This window comes from Musca vetustissima, unplaced genomic scaffold (assembly GCF_032173495.1).
Source record: "Musca vetustissima isolate MV318-11 ecotype Yass unplaced genomic scaffold, APGP_CSIRO_Mvet_v1 utg13556, whole genome shotgun sequence".
NCBI lineage: Eukaryota > Metazoa > Arthropoda > Insecta > Diptera > Muscidae > Musca > Musca vetustissima.
This window is the reverse complement of record NW_026880455.1, coordinates 13937-35333: the sequence shown is the minus strand read 5'-3', so window position 1 is coordinate 35333 and position 21397 is coordinate 13937. Positions and strand designations below refer to the sequence as shown.

Sequence of the window (21397 nt, the reverse complement as noted above, 5' to 3'; positions counted from 1 at the left end):
CCCCTGTAATAGTCCTTCAAAAAATATTCTTTAAAAATCCACGCCTCTAATAGTCCTTCAAAAAATCCACGCCTGTAATAGTCCTTCAAAAAATATTCTTAAAAAAATCCACGCCTCAGATAGTCCTTCAAAAAAAATCCTTAAAAATCCATCACCTACTTGAAACCACTGTGCTATATAGTGTTATGTTTTCTCAAATAAGAAAATAATTTTTGTTTTCGAGAGACATCGAGTGATTTCTATCTTTTTTTGCCTACCCGCCCAAGACGGCGATGACGTATCTCAATCATATTAATTACCTTTAGAGAATACGCCCCCTCAAAGTTATACTCTGGCATGTTTTGGTGACGTATTTTTAAATTTGTCTCATTTTTTCGTGATGCTATTGATGCCAATGTTTTTTTTTTCAATGGAATTTAATTTAATGTGTCTTTAATATTCTCGTTCTCGTCGTTAAATAAACATTTCAAGTTTAAGGTCATTTACTTGGGGTAGACATTTTTGGAAGTGGCTTTGCTAGAATCTTTGTAACAGAATCATGACACCTTCACCCACACGTTTATCTCGAATGCTTTGTAATCCGAAAATTTATTTTTATATATTAACTGTCTAGAATTTTTTTTTTTTATTTTTTTCTAATGCATTATTTGTTAATGCGCAATTGTATATTTCAAATAATTTTAATGATTCATGGATCGATATTTTCAATGAATTTTTAAAGAATATTTTTTCAAGATGAAGCGTGGATTTTTTTAAGAATAAATCTTTAAAAAGAAGCGTGGCTATATAGATCGGACAGAAGATATATTACGTGTCATGGTTGCACTTTCCCAACCACATTAGGTTTCTAATAATGCTGTAGATTAGAGCAGGTTCCGTTGTTCAGAAGAAACTAAGACTCGGTGGAAAGTGAGCATCCACTAGTCTGTGCCGTCTGTAGGCCAGGACTGGGCAGCGACACAGGAGGTGCTTTATTGTCTCCGTCTCCTCCTCGTCAACGCAGAGTCTACAGTAATCAGTAGCATCATGGTCCCATTTACTGGTAAAGGCCCTGATATTGCAATGGCCAGTAATGGTTTCTGTCATTACTCGTACTTCAGCTTTGCTCAGGTTCAACAGTGAGTGTGTCCTTTTGGTAGACTGAGTCAGCCAATAGATCTGGACACATTGCACATTGAAGAACGCCTCAAAGTTCCGATTAAGATGACATATGGGTGGTTTGATTGAGTCATAAATTGCTAGATCTGTAAATTGAGATCCTCGTCTAGCTAATTAGTCTGCTCAATCATTACCCATGATGTCACGGTATCCTGGTACCCTACACAGCCGATAGCTGTATGTAAGTTCTTCCAAAGCTGTTCTACACTTGAGGACGGCCTCAGATTTGATGTAACAGGATTTAATGGCTTTATGATCCGCTTGACTATCCACAAAGATAGTCACCGCCGCTGCCTTCCAAATCGCGAAGATTTCAGCTTGTAAAACACTACAGCTGCTATCCAGCTTCTAGGTTAACTCAAGGTCTAGCCTTCCACAGTAGGTCAGGTCCTGCACTTCTTCCATCTTGGATCTATCTGTATAGAAAGCCAGATAGTCCAGAGAAGTGTTACTCCGGTTACAGTCGTCTCTATTAGGAATAACGACATCTACATCGTCAAATTTCACGACTGGTGATATATAGTCGCTTAGTTTTACGCATTGGTCCAATGTCATACCAAGATACAACCATACCCAAAGGTATAACTTCGCCAAAGAGTTTGTTCATGCAGCCTTAGGGCACTACCTGCGGCCTGACACTTATGCTGAGGCTCAGAGGCCTTAAGTTCATCATTGCGTTCAGAGCTGCTGGTGACGAGCTCCTCATGGCTCCTGTTATTAGAATCGAGGCGGCTCTTGTACCTTATCTAGTTTGCTGAATGTCGATGGGCCTTACCACGGTGTTATACAACCAGTGTATATTCGATGGTTTTAGCCATCCCCAATGGTATTCTTGCATGCATAGAATACAATTAGCCCTCTCTTCGCCCGTTCCTCAGCGTTCATGTTCCATCGTAATTGACAGTACAGAATTGTGCCAAGGTACTTTGCTTCGGGTGAAGTCGCACCCCATCCAGTGTTGGTGGATCAAGGATCCCGAGCTTACGCTTCCTAGTGACCATTACCAGTTCCGTCATTGTTGGGTTCGCCTTAGCCCAGCGTCAGTAAGGCTCTTTGCATAAGCTCCGAGATTGTTGACGGAAATTTTCCGGAGATATTACCACGTCATCCGCATAAGCTACGTCTTTGATACCTTGTCCGTCCAGTTCCATCAGTATGTCGTTAATTACCAATAGACATAGCAACGGTGATAGCACCCCTCCCTGAGGGTTGCCTCTAGTTACTGTTTTCCTGATTTTTGTATCCCCCATATTTGAATTTATAATTCTGCTATTTAGCATTTTATCTATACAACAAGTAAGGTTTTTTAGGAGTGCCAACTTTTTTTAAGTGAGTGGTTTACGGACTCTAGTTTAACGTTGTTAAACGCACCCTCTATATCTAGGAAGGCGACCAGCGTGAAGTTTGAATTTTCCATATTCATCTCAATGTAACTTACCACCTCGTGCAGTGCAGATTCTACAGACTTGCCCTTTATGTATGCGTGTTGTGAATTGCTAAGAGAGGTGGTGTCTATACGACTCCTAATCTCCAGGTCGCTCAGTTTTTCGAGAGTCTTGAGGAGAAAGGATGATAGTCTGTTTTATGCGAGCACCTGTCCATAGGCCTACCTCGCACTGGCTGAGCCACAGGCGGATATGCGCCCACCAGCACACCAGCACCAAAATGCTGTACCAATTGGAGAACATGTAGAAGGCACACTCTCCCCCTTGGTGAGGGGCGAAAGTCCTTTAGTGCAGAGAGACTTGATTTCCACGCTTTAGGAATGTAAGTAACCTTTACCTCGTTCCATAGACCCAGAACGCACGAGAGAGTCAAACACGCCATATAGATCTTCTAAAGGATCAGATATATACTTGGCGAGTCAAATTGAAGCATCGCCGCTGATTCCATCTGGTCGTGGCCATTTACATGGTTTGAATGTATTGACTGCCCAGCGTATCTTATTGTGTCATCACATTCACTGTTAATGATATCCACATATTTGCAACCTGGGAAATGAGTCTCAGCTAGGAGATTAAAACAGCATATACATTAGACATTTTTACCGTGTTAAAGGTCGTTTATATTGAACCGGATTTGTTTAACCCAGTGGGTTTAAATTTTCAATTCCTTTGAATATATGCCAAATAAATCCTCATCAAGTAGGTTAACCCAGTAAAAAGTTCTAATGTAAATGCCGTATTAACCTAATTTATGAGGATTTATTTGACATATATGCAAAGTCTGCTTTTCCACAGGCAGATTTTTATTTGGCAAATTTTTTGTTTTTCTCTTTTGAAATTTTCGCTTGCTTTTCCATTAGCAAATTTTTCTTTGCCAAATTTACAAAAGAAAGAAAATAAAAGTCAAAAGTGTTTGCATTTTAAAGATTTTTTTAATATTTTATTTTTTTTTATATATTTTATTATATAAATTACAAAAATTAAAAATTAAATTTCACTTGCACAAATTAAAGCAACAGGTTTGTAAACAAAAGCCGGCTCTGTGTCAGTAAAGCGAATAGGTAAAAGGAAATGTCAACAAAATTGTTTTCCAACAGAGCAAAGCAGAATTTGGTTAAATCTTGAGAGCAATGTTCAGATTTGCCAAAAAAAATTTGCCTGTGGAAAAGCAGACAAAGGAATTCTTGAAACCCACTGTTTAATTTTATTGAAACTATGCCAATCGACATAAATAAAATTTTATGGAATTTATTTTTCATATTATTTAAAATTGATAGATGAGTTCCAAATTAAAAAGGGTTGCTATCATCAAATTCTCAAATGAGACCTTCTGTAATTATGTCATGGTTTTTGTTGAGTGTTTAAAAATATTCTTTAAAAATCCAATTTTTCCTCCAAAAGAAATACAAATAAAATTATTAAAAAAATAACACGTTTGTTAAGCATTTAAAAATATTCTTTAAAATCCACTTCATCCATAGATGCAGAATGTCTCATTTTTTTTTTTAAATCCTAATATTTTTTATTTAAAAAAAATCATAAGCTCTTTATTTATTTATTTTTTCTTTTTAATGCCATACGTTTTAATTAACGATTGCATACACAGAGAGAGAGAGCGGCATACTGCCATGACCACTCTCTGTGTATATCTCTCTGCTACTACTCTTTGTGGACAACACAACGAAAATACTCCCACTCATGTGTTCAGATTGAATACCATGCAAAGACAACTGTGCCAGACACTGCTATAAACTGCTAGAATATTTTCCAATTGGATTCTCTCTCTCAACACATGTTGTCAAATAAAAGCTGTTGGCAGCTACAAAAATAAAACAGTCATAAGAAAGACGTCAAAAAGATTGCAACGGCAAACAACGAGTGCTAAACAGAATTGAAACCAAAAACAACAACAACTCAAATCAAATAAGAAAGTGTGTGCTTGCTTTTTTTTGTGAAAGAAGAAAGTACAGAGATTAATAGCAAAAAAAAAAAACCAAATAAAAAAAGAAACCAAGTGTGCTCGGGCAAATATTTAAATATTTTTTATACATTTTTATAAATTAAACAAAACACACAACAGAAATGGCCGACTCCAACAAGCGTAATATCCCCATCAAATTGGGAGACTTCAGCGTCATCGATACAGAATTCAGCAGTATTAGGGAACGTTTCGATTCCGAAATGCGTAAAATGGAAGAAGAAATGGCCAAATTCCGTCATGAATTGATGAATCGTGAGGCCAACTTCTTTGAAAGTACCAGGTATGTGTTCTACTCTGCGATATATCTTCTAGCTATTGTATAAGTTCAAAATTGTTATATTGTAGGTGAAAATAGTGTTGAAGAAAAAAATAACGGCTAATTTTTAAGTTTTTTTTTGTAATTGAATTTTTGCGGTGAGCGACAGGAACCGGATCTAATGTAACCGGCTTTTTGTGCCCACTTAAGTGATTTATTTGTTTGAAAGTTTCCCACACACCACAACATTTTGTCGTCATTATGGTAACATAAAAAGAATGCTGCTGGCCGGGCCTGGCCCGGCTGGAACATGAGTAGAGCAAAACAAACAAACGGAAAAAATAAGGTCTAACTACTTTTTTCTTTATTTCACGTCATGCCGTGGCAAAGACGATTTGTGCAGTAGAAAGCCTCAGCGGTAGCAGCAGGAAGAGGGAGGTTAGAGTTATTTGTGTAGTGTTTGTTCGTTTGCCATGATAATTTTTGCGGCAGAATTTAACCACCATTGGTGGTTTCATTTGAAATGCCAATCAACCGGCGAAAAACTTATCCAAAGTAACAAAAAATTTTTAGGTAGGTAGCAAATGACGAATGTTTTGAGTGTGGGCTTATTTTTTGGACTAACAGATGATAAATTCTTTATTAGATTTCCGAATACAGAGGCGTCGAGTATCATTATTTGAAATGATCCTTCAATGTCTGACTAGAGTATAAGGATATGTATATTCTTAATTCTTCTTTCAAGAAGCACCCAAATTGTGGAATTTATTTTTATTGACAAATTTTAATATAAATTCCGAATTGGAATATTTTTATGAACCTAAATTAGGAGAGCATTTATACAGGGAATTCAATTGAAAGACATAAAAAGTATGTTACATTTTTCGACCTAAGGGCGACACTCTATTAGTGTGGGCTGTCCGATTTGTTTATTGATTATTGACTGAATATTTTCGTGAATGTCTGATGAATGATACACACGAACGATAAAAAAGCAAAATTTGGGAAAATCTTCACGGTCAGTTTTGGAACATTTTCACCATAACTCGCACCAGGTATCCCAAGTCCAACGAAGGTCCTGACTACGAATAAGTCTAAAAATGTACAATAAGATTATATCCGAATTTGACTTTTCGAACATATTGGCGACAATTTAAATTCCCGAATTTAAAAAGACATTTCATCGTTTAACCGGTTTGACAAATGTCCATTGGAGAAAGAACTAAATTCCCGAACCCACAAAATCTATTCTATTTTAAAGAAAAAGCTGGTGTCGGTTGTTCAATATTGAATAGCCCCTATATGGGATATATCAAAACATGGACCCATATTGAACAATTTTTGTCTAGAGGTCAAGGGTCAAGAACTTTCAGAATATTAAAAGTCAAATGGTACCTTTATATGAAGACTATGTCAAAACATGGACCATTTAGTATATCTGCCCGAAAAATTTATCCTCTGAGAAACAGAGGGGACAAATAACAGTCATTTCGATTGAAAATGTGCCAAATTTTACCAAATAAGGAATAATGTGACGGGACCTTTATGTGAAGACAATATCCAAACATAGACCAATATTTAATATTTTCTTTGTAGAGGTTCCTCCTCTTTTATGATATATATTTATATATTTTCTATAGTAAAGATTCTACATCTACAGGAGATTTTTTCCATAGAATTTTAAAATTTTTTCTAAAAAAATGCTTCTGAACAAATGAAGATTTTTTTCTATAGTAAATTCGGATCGGTCCATAATTAGTCAGTAACCAATTCTTTCTATAGTAAAGAATCTTCATCTACAGTGGATTTTTTTTTCCATAGAAATTGAAAATTTGTTTAACAAAAAAAATTGTTTCTGAGCAACTGAAGCGTTTTTTGTGCAGAAAAAATGGTTGTCTGCACTCAAAGTAGGATCAGACCATAATTAGTTAATAACCGATTTTTTTCTATAGTAAAGAATCTACATCTACAGGAGATTTTTTCATAGAAAAGAGTTTTTTGTGTAGAAAAATTGTTTGTAGACAAAAATTGGTTCTTCGAGAACTGCTAAAATAAAAATATGTCTTCAGTTATTGAAAATTTTTTTAGGATGTAGGTTTTAGAATACTTAAACCCAATTTTGTGAATTACAGTCACTTCGGTGGGAAAAATGTAATTAAAACCTTAAAACACCGAAAATGAGAAGTTATGCTTAATGAGAGCTTTTTCGTAAAGTGGACCGATATATTCCATGTTTAATAACAAACATGAGCAAATTTCCAAAACTACAAGATAAATATTATTTTATTCCATTGACATTTCGTTAACTCAGTGGATTTCGTTAACTGGATTTCGTTATTGCCAAATAAATCCTCATAACGTGGGTTAACCCGGTAAAAAATTCTAATGTAAATGCCGTTTTATGTTTCCTAGTGTTTTAAGAAGAAATTCAAATAATCATATTTTTCAAATTCTTTTGAAACATGAAAATAAAACCTCTGCAATAGGTTTCCTCAATACTGTTGTTTGCTCTATGTAGGTGTTTTAAATTTATTCAATTTTCGCTCCAAATACAACTCTTATGGAAAAAAACACTATTTCTCCATGCCTCAACAACTTCCTCCGAAAAAGAGGAATACAAAAAAACGATGAAGATCTAAGAAAAACAATTTCCTTGGTTTTACAAATATACATATATATCTAGCATGACCTGAAATATACCATGATGTTTACCTTGTATAACAAATTTTCCAGAAATAGGTACTATCACCAAGCAGGAGGTCGCACGGTTCCCCCTGGTTGGTTGCTGGCAGACATTTTCATTTTCAAAAAAAATCTTCTGTTAGACATCTTAGATTGTTTAACTTAGATTTTGGGCCAAAAAGGCAGACAACAAGTATAAAAGAAAATTGATGACAGCCCCATAAAGAAAAACTAAATGTGGGCCAGAATGTTTTTAGTTTTTCTTTTCTTTTCCAAAAACAAAATTATCCATAGATACATATCTATCATCCATTCATCGTTGGGTCTTAGTCATAGTTAATGTTCTGTCTTTAAATGTTTATGTCTAGCAGTGTGGTACTTTCAAACACCATCATCATCATTTTCATTCTCTTCATCATGATGATGTCGAAAAAAGAATGAAAAAAAAACAAAATACTAGAAAAAGTCATCCAAAAATATTTACGACAGAAGATGAGCCAGCCATAGTCATACTCTATGGCTGGCTAGCAGATACAAGATAATATGTTTTTTAGATGAAAATTTTCCACCCATGCACCAAAAAAAAGTAAAATAAAATGTTTAAATGCTGTATGTACCAATAAGAAAACAACGACACATGCAATAATAATTGTATTTATAGATTTAATTTTCATTATATGAATTGTTTGTAGTTGTTGTTTTTTCATTATTTTTCATTGTATTGTATTTCATTTTAATACATAGTAGAGATGGTGATGGCTTTCTTTGTTTTGGGATATACAGTAGGTACTGAATGATTGCAATTTTTCTCTTCTAAATTTCAACCAAATTTGCACGAATTTGATATTTTGGATTCTAATTGCCAAAAATTGCCAATATTGCTGGCCTTTTTAGGTTGGTCCTAATATTACGGCACCTCCCAAATTTCAGTTTTTGAGGGTATTTGGGCTCGTTTTTCAATCAAATTGCCTATAAATTTACATTTTAGGTAGTTAATGGGTAGCAAATCTTTCTAGCTGTCCTGCAAAAGTCTCAAATCATTTTTTTTTATATGTTAAATGTTCGAGAATATTGAGATATTTTTTATTTCCTTTACTAGTTTCCTATATGAAAATAATAATGGAGTTGACTGTATACCATGGACAAATATATATGTGCAAAACAATTCATATTCCATTAAAATACACATCAAGTGTTGAAATAGTTTATTTGCAATATTTTGTATCTTTCAAAATCGCAAGTGGATGTTGTGGACGTCATGGTCAGTGCAATTTGGTGGATACCAATTGTTTGTATCATCTAATGGCTGTTGGCATTCATTAGAGATGGAAAAAAATATTGAAAAAATTTTAGAATTAGAAAATAATAAGAGAATCAAAATTGATCAAGAAAGCAGCTTGGGTGTATACAATTTCTCGTTCAATTTTATTTATCTTAGAATGTCTACGTGAAGCAGTGTTGGGCAAAATTAAATTGAGAGCAAGTGTGTGCGAGCGTAACAGAGAATTCACCACTGAAAACGACTGACGTAAAGAGAAAGAAAGAGAAAATGTGTTTACCCATCGACCCTCAGTTACGGTAGCGTATATGGCCGAGCATGCCTGACGTGAAGACATTTTAACGCCTTCTTTAAACATTTTTAATTCACCCACGCCGTGTATTATTTTTTTCATTTCGAAATGTTTGTCTAAATAATATCAAAAACTGATTTTTTCCTTCTAGAAATTGGCCAAATGTATGCCGCCGCCTTTGCAGAAACTAAACAGAAATCTGTTTTTCGATTAACTTAAATAAATATTTACTCAAAATGTCTGTCTGTCTAACTGTGTAAAGACATCAAGATGAATTTTGTGTTGATTGCAAAAAGAAAAAAATCCAAATCCGAATCTGAATGTTTATTTAAAAAATTATGCAAATGTTGAAATGTCTATAAACAGATATCATCTCTCTGAAATGGAGGTCAACAATATAATTTAGAGTGGTAGAGGGTGTTTTAAAAATATATATGGCTGCGAAGTGATAGCAAATATTTGATATCGCTATTTGAAGGATACATCAATTGACGATCATTTAATTATTCTCACATCCATGTTCCGCCGATCGACTTGGGTCCTTCATTAAAAATTGTTATTTAGACACATTTTTTAAACAAATTTGATATTTATAATTTGCATTGGATAAACAATTATCAATATTGTCGCATGTTTCGTGGTAGCATAGCTCCCATATAACAGTTAGTATTTTGGATTCGCATTGAATAGAGAATCTCCCAACAAAACATAAGTTTCGGGGAAGCCCCCATGCCGCCCCTAATTTCTGAAGATTTCAAACACTTTTTTTCAATCAAATTGGCTCGAATCTGATTGGATTCTCATTAGGTAGAACATCACCATACAAAAACTGACCCATTTTGGTCGACTTTTAGGGTATAATGGTACCTCCTAAATGTTGCTATTTTGGGCACGTTCTTAACCAAATTTGCTCGAAGTTGATATTTTGGATTCTCATTGGGTAGAAAATCGGCATTTCGAAGATTTCATTTCATTTCTTCTCATCCCTGCGGAACGTAAAGACGTTTCTATTTTGTTTATTATACCCCTCACCACATATGTTTATAACAGGCAAAAGGAAACAAGATAGACCCCTTTGAGAAAATGCATAGAATCACTTTCTGAGTCGATTCTAGTCTAGAATGATGTGTGTTAAGTTTCCTGAAAATCGTTTAAGATTAAGATATGGCTCCCATATCTATATTTTCGTCCGATTTAATAGAAATGGTGCACCAAAGTCCCCTATTTGCACGAAATTTGGTATAGCACACTAAATTAAGTCTAGAATAATGTGTGCTAAGTTTCATGAAAATCGGTTCAGATTTAGATATAGCTAACATATATAGTTTCGTCCGATTTAATGTAAATGGTGAACCAAAGAGTACTGAATTAGGTCCAAATTGACGTATGCGAAGTTTTGTTGCAATCGGTTCAGATTCAGATATAGCTCCCATATATAGTTTCGTCCGATTTTATGTAAATGGAGCACCATACTGTCAATATTTGTCCGATTAAGACAAAAATGATATGTATATTCTTTCATAAGGATATTGTACATATGAGCATTTCTTGTATGTACTCAAATTGGTGTAGGGTATCATATAGTCGGCCCCGTCCGACTTTTGAACTTTCCTTACTGGTTTTATTTGTTTTTTTTTTATAAAATCGTTGTAGCTTTGTGCAGTCTTAAGGTATTCCTAATTTGTTTGCTTTTCCCCCTTTTTACTACATTTTGTTAAATAAACGAAATATTTTCCTTTAACGCCATTGACCTTCAAAACCCAACCTATATTTATTTTATTCTGATTGTAAACACCAACAAAACCACTGATGGTATTTTCATAAAATGCCGTCATCATTTTCGTGCGATATTTCAAGCTCCTTGAAAAAACAACTACATTCCTTTAACTATTAAATTCTCAACCCCAATCTTAATTTCCTTTTCGACATTTCCTTCTTTAATTTTCTTGAATGAAAAGAAAACCATAACAACATTTAAAAGTGATTTCCTTATCCTCCGCCCCTCAAATGTTGGCAAAACAATAGTAGAAGTCAAAACAAATTTGAAACTCTGAAAAACGAGAAGAAACAAATAAGAAAAGCCTTTTTTTGTATAATGACGTTGCCTTGGCAAACTACCATATAATAACGTCGCCAACAACAACTTATTTATTGATTAGATTAAATGTGTGTACGTATACACAAATAAAAACAACAAAAATCATGACTGCTGGTTGCTTCCTCTTCTCAAAATAACGACATGTAGACACGCAATGTTTTAAAAGTTTTTCATATGTAGTTTTTTTTATTTTGTTGGGTTTCAAATTTTCCTTTTTTGCATTTTCCTTCTTCTTTTTTAGCAAAGAAGTTGGCAAATTGTGATGACGTTTTAGTTGTTGTTGTGGCTTATTTTGCCTTTTCATAGGAAGTGATTCATTCATATACATACTACACATAATATAGTTTGTATGTCCTTTGAATTTGGTTTTTTTTTATAGGTCATCACCATCAATGCTCACCCTTATCCTATTGATAGTGGAAAAGAAGTCAGTCAGTTGATAGAGAGCACCCTTATTCTTCCGATTGTTTCTTGGTGATGGCTAGCAAGTCATTGATTTTTTTCATAGTCCTTTGTTTGCATATTAGCCATTCTAATAAGAATTAGATTGAAACATGTTTGTTAACCAAACATTTGTCAACAAATCCAATTAGCTTGTTATTTTGAGGGATGTCAGCCATCATTCAAACTAATTTCAATAATTATCAAGTTTCCTTGGATTTTATCAAACCATATAAATTTGACCTAAATTATATTGTATGTAAATAATAATAACGTCTTATTATTTCTAGTAGATCCTTGAGACTTTATGGATGTGATAGACATTTTTTATGAATAAAATGGGGAATTCTCTAACAAATCTGCACAAGAAAATTATATAAATTCTGTAGCAGACGGGGAAAAAATATGTAAAGAAATAATTTAATGTACAAACCAGTAAGGAAAGTAGTAAAGTCTGACGGGGCCGACTATATGATACCATTCACCACTTTTGGTATATTCAAAAGATGACGTCACATTTTTAAAGGACCATTAGCATGAAATAAGATCCAAAAACTGTACTAAATATTTAATTTGGTCAGATATAGAGCTGACAAAATTATGTAAATCAATTTAAAGCAAATATCAATCGGACACCCGTTGATAATTTTGGAGTCCAATTAACATGAAGTCAGTCGATCTGATAAACACGAGTAGTTTGGTGCATTAAATTACATAAAATTGAACGAAAATATATATTAAAGCTATATCGAAATCTCAACCGATTTCATCGAAACTACTTGTCATAGGTTGTTAGGTTATACTAATTTTAGTATGTATGTTTTGTTGCATACGGACATACTTTGGGTCTTTAGTGTACAATTTATCTTAAATCGGGCGAAAATATATATGAATATCTAATTTTCACAAAACTTTGTGTCAATATATGAGCTATATCAATTCAATACGCTATGCAAAATTTCCTGCAAATCGAAAAATATATATAGAGAATTTGGTACACCATTTACCTTAAATTGTGTGCCAGAAAATATATATAGTATAAGAAATAATTTAATGTACAAACCAGTAAGGAAAGTCAGTAAAATTTCGTGCAAATCGAAAGATATATAGGGACTTTGTTACACCATTTATAATAAATCGGACGAAAATGTATATGGTAGTTATATCTAAATCTAAACCGATTTTCAGGAAACTTTACGTACGTCATTCTAGACTTAATTCAATACCCTATGCCAAATTTTGTGCAAATGGAAAGAAATATAGGAGCTTTCGTACACTATTTACATAAAATCAGGCGAAAATATATATGGGAAGACCTTTTTTCCTGGACTTTGTTAATCCTCAAGGTTATTTCGCTTAAATATTTGCTACGTATTACACATTTTATAAAAAGATTTTTAAAAAACATTGTTTTCACAAGAGTTCCTTATCGCTTTCTTTAGATAAATACACAAGTACAATGACTTGTTTGCAAAAAAATAAAATAAAACGATAAAAGATAAAATTATTCTACCTATTATTACTTGACGTAGTGTTACAATGAACAAAATTAATAAATAAAAAAAACTGAAGCTAAATATAATAAAACGTATCTTCATAAATTCTTTCAAATATGAAATCGATGATGTAGAAATTCACACAAATATAATTTATATTTTTCATGTTGCATTCCGAACACAAAAGATGATTCTCTTAACACAAAGACGACGTCTTCAACACATATGATGCCCTAACCTATTGTGATTATAATAAGCATTTAATTCAAAGCCTAAGCCCCCCTTAGAATGTTAATAAAAAAGGGAAATAATAGGAAATGAAGATATTTAAATGACCACCTCAAAAAATGTTTTGCCCAGGGGTCACTTGTCCGTTTGTCATGCTATTTTTATAAATCCCTCAAAGCGATCATCATCATCTTCTCTGACTTCATATGAGTCACATAAAAATATTGTATGAAGAGTGGGGGGATGATAAGGAACACCACCAACAACCATTCAATACATAAATAAAATGAATAGTAGAATAAAACACGATTTTTGGATAAAAACAGAACTAATGACCTCATATAATAAAAAAACACACACTTTCAATATCCGCCGTTCCACATGTGCATTTCAACACATTAAGTCATAAATACAAGTGGGGTTGAAATTAAACATATGACTATAAAAAAAAATGAAAAACAAAACAAAAAAAATATTTTGTTGTAATAACAATGGGGGGAGGATTTTTTTTTTTGGATTTTGTTTTTGGCAAATATAAAAAAATATTTTTGTTTTTGCTTTTATTGCGAAATGAAAACAAAAGTGCCATAAAAATTTTATGATTTTACGATTTGTTAAGCAAAATCCCTATGGAATTTTAAAAACTATTTTAAGAAAAATTGTATAGGAAATAGTTTTAAAAAAATCTTTATGGCTTTCAGTTAAAGCAATAATATAGGTATGTGTCATTTGAAAACAAAATTAGCATACAGGCACTTGAAAACTTTTACTTTCCATACTCAAAGCACCTTCAATGTAGGTCACCGTATTATTACTACTCTCAGGTTAGAAAACCGCAAATATAAATAAAAATTGAGCGTTTTTTTTATTTTTAAATGCACAACAATACCTCAATTGATGGCCTTTTGTTATCGCCACATAACTGCCATAACCAACACCATCATAAAAGTAGCCAAGTACTGGACAATACGACAGTACGAAACATATCAATTTTCAAGTGGAACTAAATAGGTGGCATAGTAAGATACAAACACACACAGGTCTTTATTCCGTAACTGGGGATTATGCATGTCCGTCCGTCCGTCTGTTGATGTTAAATTGTAAAGAAAGTACAGGTCACATTTATAATCCGATTTGGATGAAATTTGGCAAAGCTCATTTATTTGGCCCAAGGACGAACCTATTGAAATTGGTGAAAATCAAATCAGATTTAGATATAGCTCCCATATATATTTTCGTCCGATTTAATAGAAATGGTGCATCAAAGTCCCTATATATCTTTCGATTTGCACGAAATTTGGTATAGTACACTAAATTAAGTCTAGAATGATGTGAGTTAAGTTTCTTGAAAATCGGTGCAGATTTAGATATAGCTTCCATATATATTTTCGTCCGATTTTCGATTTGCTCGATATTTGGCACAGAGTACTAAATTAAGATTGAAATGTCGTTCGTTGAAATCGGTTCAGATTTGGATATAGCTCCCTTATATATCTGATTTAAGGTAAATGGTGCGCCAAAGTCCCTTAATATCTTTTGATTTGCACGAAATTTGGCACAGAGTACTAAATTAAGATTAAAATGACGTTCGTGAAAATAGGTTGAAATTTATATTTATATATTCGTCCGATTAAATAGAAATGGAGCAGCAAAGTTCTTATATATTACACGAAAAGTCATTGAACGTTTTATCTGTTATCATTTTCAACTCGTATAAGATAAGTTTTTTGTTTGTGACAGCAATGATGTTATCGCGCAGTTGGATCCTCCTTACAGCTGATAAGAAAGCTTCTAATAGAATGAACGTGGAGAATAGAGAGTTGATAAGACTGTCATTTACACTCTTTGCTTGCTACGACTTTGAAATTCATTAGTGCAAAAAAATGCATGGATAGCAAAATTCCATTTCCAAGAATTTTGTCATATCATGACTAGGGGGAAGCCCACATTAATAACTTAAAAACTTTATTTATAAAAAACAAATCCAAAGAAATACCAACTTTGGTATGTTTCACTTCTATCTTTTGTGGAAATGCTACCGTCATGCCAAATCACTTTTGTCCAAACAATAAAACATCTCAACAAAGAACCGCTATAATTTATGGGTGATCTTCTCTCTTTTTTTAAACCAAAATTAACTTCTCTATTTTTCTATAGCCCAGTCATATTTTAAAATTACTGTACAATGCCCCGCTTGTCATAGTCATCATCATTGTCCCGCAAAATTGTAGAACTGGAACATGCACACATTCATTTTATGATGTGTCGTATGGCGTAGGCGGCTAATAACATTTTTTTAATGACGTGGAGAATTTCTATAGCCAGGGTATATGGCTGTGGTGGCAACGTCGGGGATAATGACGACGACGGTTATATCGTATATTTGAATTTTTTTAAGTTTCCAAGTCATTCATCAACGTTGTTTCGGTTGGTGAAGAAGGGGAACAATATTTCTCGCAGGGTATCAAGGCGACATTGGTATCTATTAGACATATTCCGGCCTACTTGCAGAATTTCTTATAAGTGACAGGGTATACAAAATTGGTTACATAAAAATTTGATCAAATTTTTTTCTATAAAAAAAAATTCCCAATAACTGGGTATCGAATTTTTTCTATAAAACAAATACCCAATAACAGGGGATTGGATTTTTTTTATAGAAAAAATCCCCAATAACTGGGTATTGAATTTTTTTCTATAGAAAATAATCACAATAAATGGGGAATGATTTTTTCTATAGAAAAAAAATCTCTAATAACTGGGTATCGATTTTTTTTTCTCTAAAAAAAAATCACAATAACTGGAAATCGAATTTTTTCTATAGAAAAAAATCCCCAACAACTGGAAATCGAATTTGTTTCTATATAAAAAATTCACCAATAGCTGGGGATCAAATTTTTTTCTATAGAAAAAAATCCCCAATAAATGGGGATCGATAGAAAATACTTTCCAGAAAAAATAATTTTTTCTACAATTTTCGAGAGCACAAATTTCAATAGATCTACCAAATATAAGAAAAGCTAGCTTTATGATCTCGCCCTCGTATTTTTTTGTCCAAACGCCATCAGTAGTAACAGAACTGAAACAAGAAGTCATCATCATCCCACTTAAAAAAAACAGCAGCACCAGCCAAATATTAGCCAGCCATACAAACAACGCCAAATTCCCCCTCACTTCTTGCATTATTTTTTTTATTTATTTAATGTTGTTGTTGTAGTACTACCGTGTGTAGTACTCACTCACTTCTGTATAGATATTAGAATGTATGTAGGAACCGACGACGACGATGATGTCATGCTCAGTTTGGTATAAAAATAAACATTCAAATTCAACGTTGCCGTAGACGTCGACTTCGGCTTCGCTCGTTGGCTAGGTGTTAAGAATTGTTGCCGGTTACTATTGGCGATGACTGTGAGGTTCGGCAAGCTATAGAAATTTTGTATTTTCTGCAGCAAAGAAGAAGAAACCCACTTGTCCGGCAAAAGAGGGGTTCTAACGGACTGCAAATATAGGTGAGAAGCATGTGGAGAGTGTTGAGAAACACAAGTTTGTGTGTGAGTGTGGTGTGGTGTACGACCACTACAAACCTAGCAAGTGGCGCGCAAATTTTGTTTTTCTTCAACGGATTCTTCTCGATAGAGAAATAAACAATATTTGTACGTCGGCTGAAACCCCTCTACCTCCCTCCCTCCTCTTCTTTTTTAGATATTTTCAATCAGCGGCAGCAGTCAGAAGCGTGAGTGTGAAAATCATGCTTGGCGATTAGAATGAATGACACGACGAGAAGTAGTTGTGCGGTGAATTATACGATTATTTTTGAGTTATTAGTTGGCGGCGAATGGACAACAACGACCTAGTGACGCTATTTGCTGTTCGGCTTCGCCGTTATGCATCTCATTAATTTAACAATACAGTATTTTTCGGTTAATTGAACCTACGGTTAATTGGTTTCCACGCTTAATTGAAACAATACACAGTTTTGAAATTTTGATGTGCAATTAACCGAAAAATACTGTACACAGTTTTGAATGAAAACTCGATGATCAAGAGAATATTGGACAGTGGTTAAAAAAAACTCGGAATTGATTTTTCTTTTATAGAGAAAAAATTTCGAATAACTGGGGTTCCAATTTGTTTCTATTGGAGAAAAATTCCCAATAGCTGAAAACCATTTTGTTTTAAAAAAATGTTTCTGTAAAAACAAATCCTCAAAAAAGGAAAAATCAGTAACTGAGGACAGATTTTTTCTAATGGAAAAAATTTCCACAAATTTTCAATAAAGGCAAAAATCCTCTATAGAAAAATCTTCAATAAAGTGGAATCGATTTTTTATAGAAAAAGCCAAACGACCGGGGATCGAATTTTTTTGATAGAAAAATTCGCAATATTTGGGAACAGTTTTGTCCATCGTAAAATGTGCCCAATAACAGGGTTTCGATTTTTTTTTTCTATAGAAAAAAAAATCCCCAATAATTGAGGATCGATTTTTTCTATAGAGAAAAACTTATCAATAACTGGGGATCGATTATTTTTCTATAGAAAAATGTCCAATAACTGGGGATCGATTTGTTTTTCTATAGAAAAAATTTCCAAAAACTGGGGATCGATTTTTTTGTAGTATAAAGGGGGATTGCTGATTTTTTTCGTTTTTTTTTTTTGTAAAAAGTGCCCAATAACTTGGGAATTTTTTTCATAAAAAATCCCCAATAAAGAGAATTTTTTTTCACAAAAATCCCCAATAACTGGTGAATTTTTTTTTCATAAAAAATCTTCAATAACTGGGGAACATTTTTTTTTCATAAAAATTCTTAAAAACTGGGAATTTTTTTTCATAAAAAATCCCCAATAACGAGAATTTTTTTTTCACAAAAATAAATGGGGACAATCATAGAAAAATGTACCCAATAAATGGGTTTCGATTTTTTTTTCTATAGAAAAAAATTTTTAATAACTGGGGATAGAATTGTTTCTATGAAAAATAAATCCCCAATAACTGGGGATCGAATTTGTTTCTATAGAAAAAACCCCAAATAACTGGGGATCGAATTTGTTTCTATAGAAGAAACCCCCAATAACTGGGGATCGATATTTTCCTATTAAAAACCCCAATAACTGGAAATCGATTTTCTTCTATAGAAAAAATTCCCAAAAACTGGGAATCGATTTTTTTCTATAGAAAAAAATCCTCAATAACTGGGGATCTTTTTTCTAATAGCTTCAACCTTTAATAGCTAATGGAAAGTGTTGTTGTCAACACATTAATTTTTATTCAATTTGCAATTGTTGTTGTTGTCTGTCTGTCTGTGCTCAGCTTTGTGTGTAATCACAAACAAAGCGTTTACATTGGATCTTTATATGGTCATTTGATTATTCAAATGTTAACTGTAACACAACTGTCATTCACAAAAAGCAGTATAGAGGGTGGGAAACGTCCATTAGTCGAGGCGGGGAGAGCAAATGCAAATAATTTTAAAGCGTCGCTTTTAAAATGCGACGTAATGCAAAAAAAATATATAAAAATATGTTTTTGTTTATAATAGAGGTTTGTGTGCTGAACTTCGTTTGTTACTGGAGCCATGTTCGAACGGAATTTCAAATAGAATTTTAATTAAATAAATTTAACCTACCAGGCCTGTTTAGTGTGTCTTGACACTACCTCCTTCAATCTGTTACGGCAATTTCAATTTCATTACGGCAATTTCAATATTTTAATCATGTTTTCCTCGAGTCAAAACTGTAGCATTCATGTTTGTTAACAACTTTTGTTGCCTACAATAATTTATTGTTTTATAAATGCTGCTTAGTAAAAACAAATTGAGCTGTTTGCAATTTTGAACGTGACAACGTTGGTAGACAAATTTCCTTATATGGCCACGAAAAAAAATCAACTAAACAATATTTGCAAAAAATTTAACCCCATTTATAAGGGTTTTTTCTATATTTCTATTGGAAAAAATTCGATCCCCAATTATTGGGGATTTTTTCTATAGAAAAAAATTCGATCCCCAGTTATTGGGGATTTTTTCTATAGAAAAAAAATCGATCCCCAGTTATTGGGGATTTTTTCTATAGAAACAAATCGATCCCCAGTTATAGGAGATTTATTTTTATTTTTTTCTTTATGTTTTCTATAAAAAAAAATCGATCCCCAGTTATTGCGGATTTTTTTCTATACAAAAAATCGAACACCAGTTAGTTCCCCAGCTTCTTGGTCAGTAAAAAATCGACCCGAAGTTATTGCAGATTTTTTGCTATAAAAAAGTTATTTGGGGATTTTCTGGAATTTTATATTTATTTTATTTTTAAAGCCATACTTCAAACTTTGAAATAGGATATGCAAATTGTTTTTGTTGTTGTATATTTTTTATTGAATTGTATTACGCATATTTCTATTAATAAAACTGACCTTGCTTGGCAGCGTCCACATGTTTTTTTTTTCTTATTGTTGGTAAAATAAACGACAACAACAACAAAAACTAAAAAATCTACATAATTTATTACAACACCCTCACACAACAGTAAACTTGTTAATTATTATAGACAATGAATATTTAACCTTTTTTGTACAAACAACAATAAATTTTTATTATATTAACTTGTTCGTAATTAAACAAAAAAACCGTATGAACAAAAAACAATTATTCAAATTTTTTTGAGAGACGGTGGAGAGGAATAGATTATAGTAAGTGTGGAGGATGTTTTCGAATATCGTCATCATTATTCAAAAAATATTTATTTTTAAATAAAATTAAATTATTTTAGGCTAAACAAAAATTCATTTTCCGGAGTCAGGTATTTTTTCAAAAAAATTATTAATTGTATATTTTTTTTTTTTGAAAACTACTTTCATTTATGGTTTTGATTAAAATGCATTTTTTTGAAAATGTTTCGCAATCCTTTGTTGTTAAAAAATTTATGATTTTTCCTACTCATAAATTCCCTAACACATGGTTTTTCATGTGAAAAATTCCTGTTTTTTCACCTTGCATCTTCTTAAACAATTCTCTTCAATGTTTCTATTAGAAAATAATCGTCAATAATTGTTTAGAATCAAAGTTGAATTTTTTTATTTTTATTTTTCGAATTATAAATATTGAAATTTTAATTGCATGATATCATCATCGGCTTTAGAATCATTTAAATAAAATCAAATCACAATGAGATTCAATGGGAGAAAGGAGAAATGATCGGAATGAAAAAGAGAGCGAGAGAGTGGAGGAGCAAGAGAAAAGGGGAGATTGGCTGTGTGAATATTTTTTGTAAACATTTGTTATTGGCATTCAGCGATTATTGAATGCTGATACGATACAACCATAGAAAATTCAATAAACAATTAGAGAGATTGTGTAAATAAATTTAATATTCAGTTTTAGAAGTTTTTTTATAGAAGGAAAAACTGAGGCCAGATTTTTTCAATAATAAAAAAATACAAAATAAAATATTTTTTTTTTTATAGAAAATGTCCTCAATAACTGAGGATTGATTTTTTCTAGAGAAAAATGTCCTCAATAACGGAGGATTGATTTTTTTCTCTTGGAAAAAAAATCCACAATGACTGAGAATTGAATATTTTCTATAGAAAAATTATTATTTGTTGCCACTCCAAATAAACTTACCCACGTGATAAAAGTTCATTACACCTTTTTTGAAAACTTACTGACGGTAATCTAATATGCTCATATATATGTATTAACATTGGCATTCAAATACTACAAGAAGCTCATGTGTAGTCAGTCTTATGTCATAAATAAGCATTTACATTTCAATAGAACATGAGCTTGATATTCGGATGAAGAAGAAGACGACGAAGTGAATAGGGAAGATATCTCGTTTTGAATTTCACAAGATGATGATGACGTTATGACATCATTAAATGTCTGGGGTAAATAAAATATTTTCCACATTCATCATCATCATCATCGCGACAAATATTTCTTCTGTCGTCATGGACACATATTTAATGTGTGGCCACTATTTTTGGCACTTAAATTAATAAAAATTAAATTAATCAAAGGCATTTTGGGTGGAAGATTTTTTTAAA

At 32.7% G+C, this 21397-nt stretch overlaps 1 protein-coding gene across 2 annotated transcripts in view; it reads left to right on the top strand.

Annotated features, from left to right (window-relative positions):
- Window positions 1-21397, top strand: part of LOC133326072 (heat shock protein beta-1) — a 117978-nt gene that overhangs the window by 87613 nt on the left and 8968 nt on the right. For both annotated transcript variants that reach the window (XM_061534749.1, XM_061534748.1), the window contains exon 2: window positions 4684-4864. In XM_061534749.1, the coding sequence (XP_061390733.1) occupies window positions 4686-4864 (179 nt within the window). In that variant the 5' untranslated portion in view covers window positions 4684-4685. The remainder of the gene's footprint in view (window positions 1-4683; window positions 4865-21397) is intronic.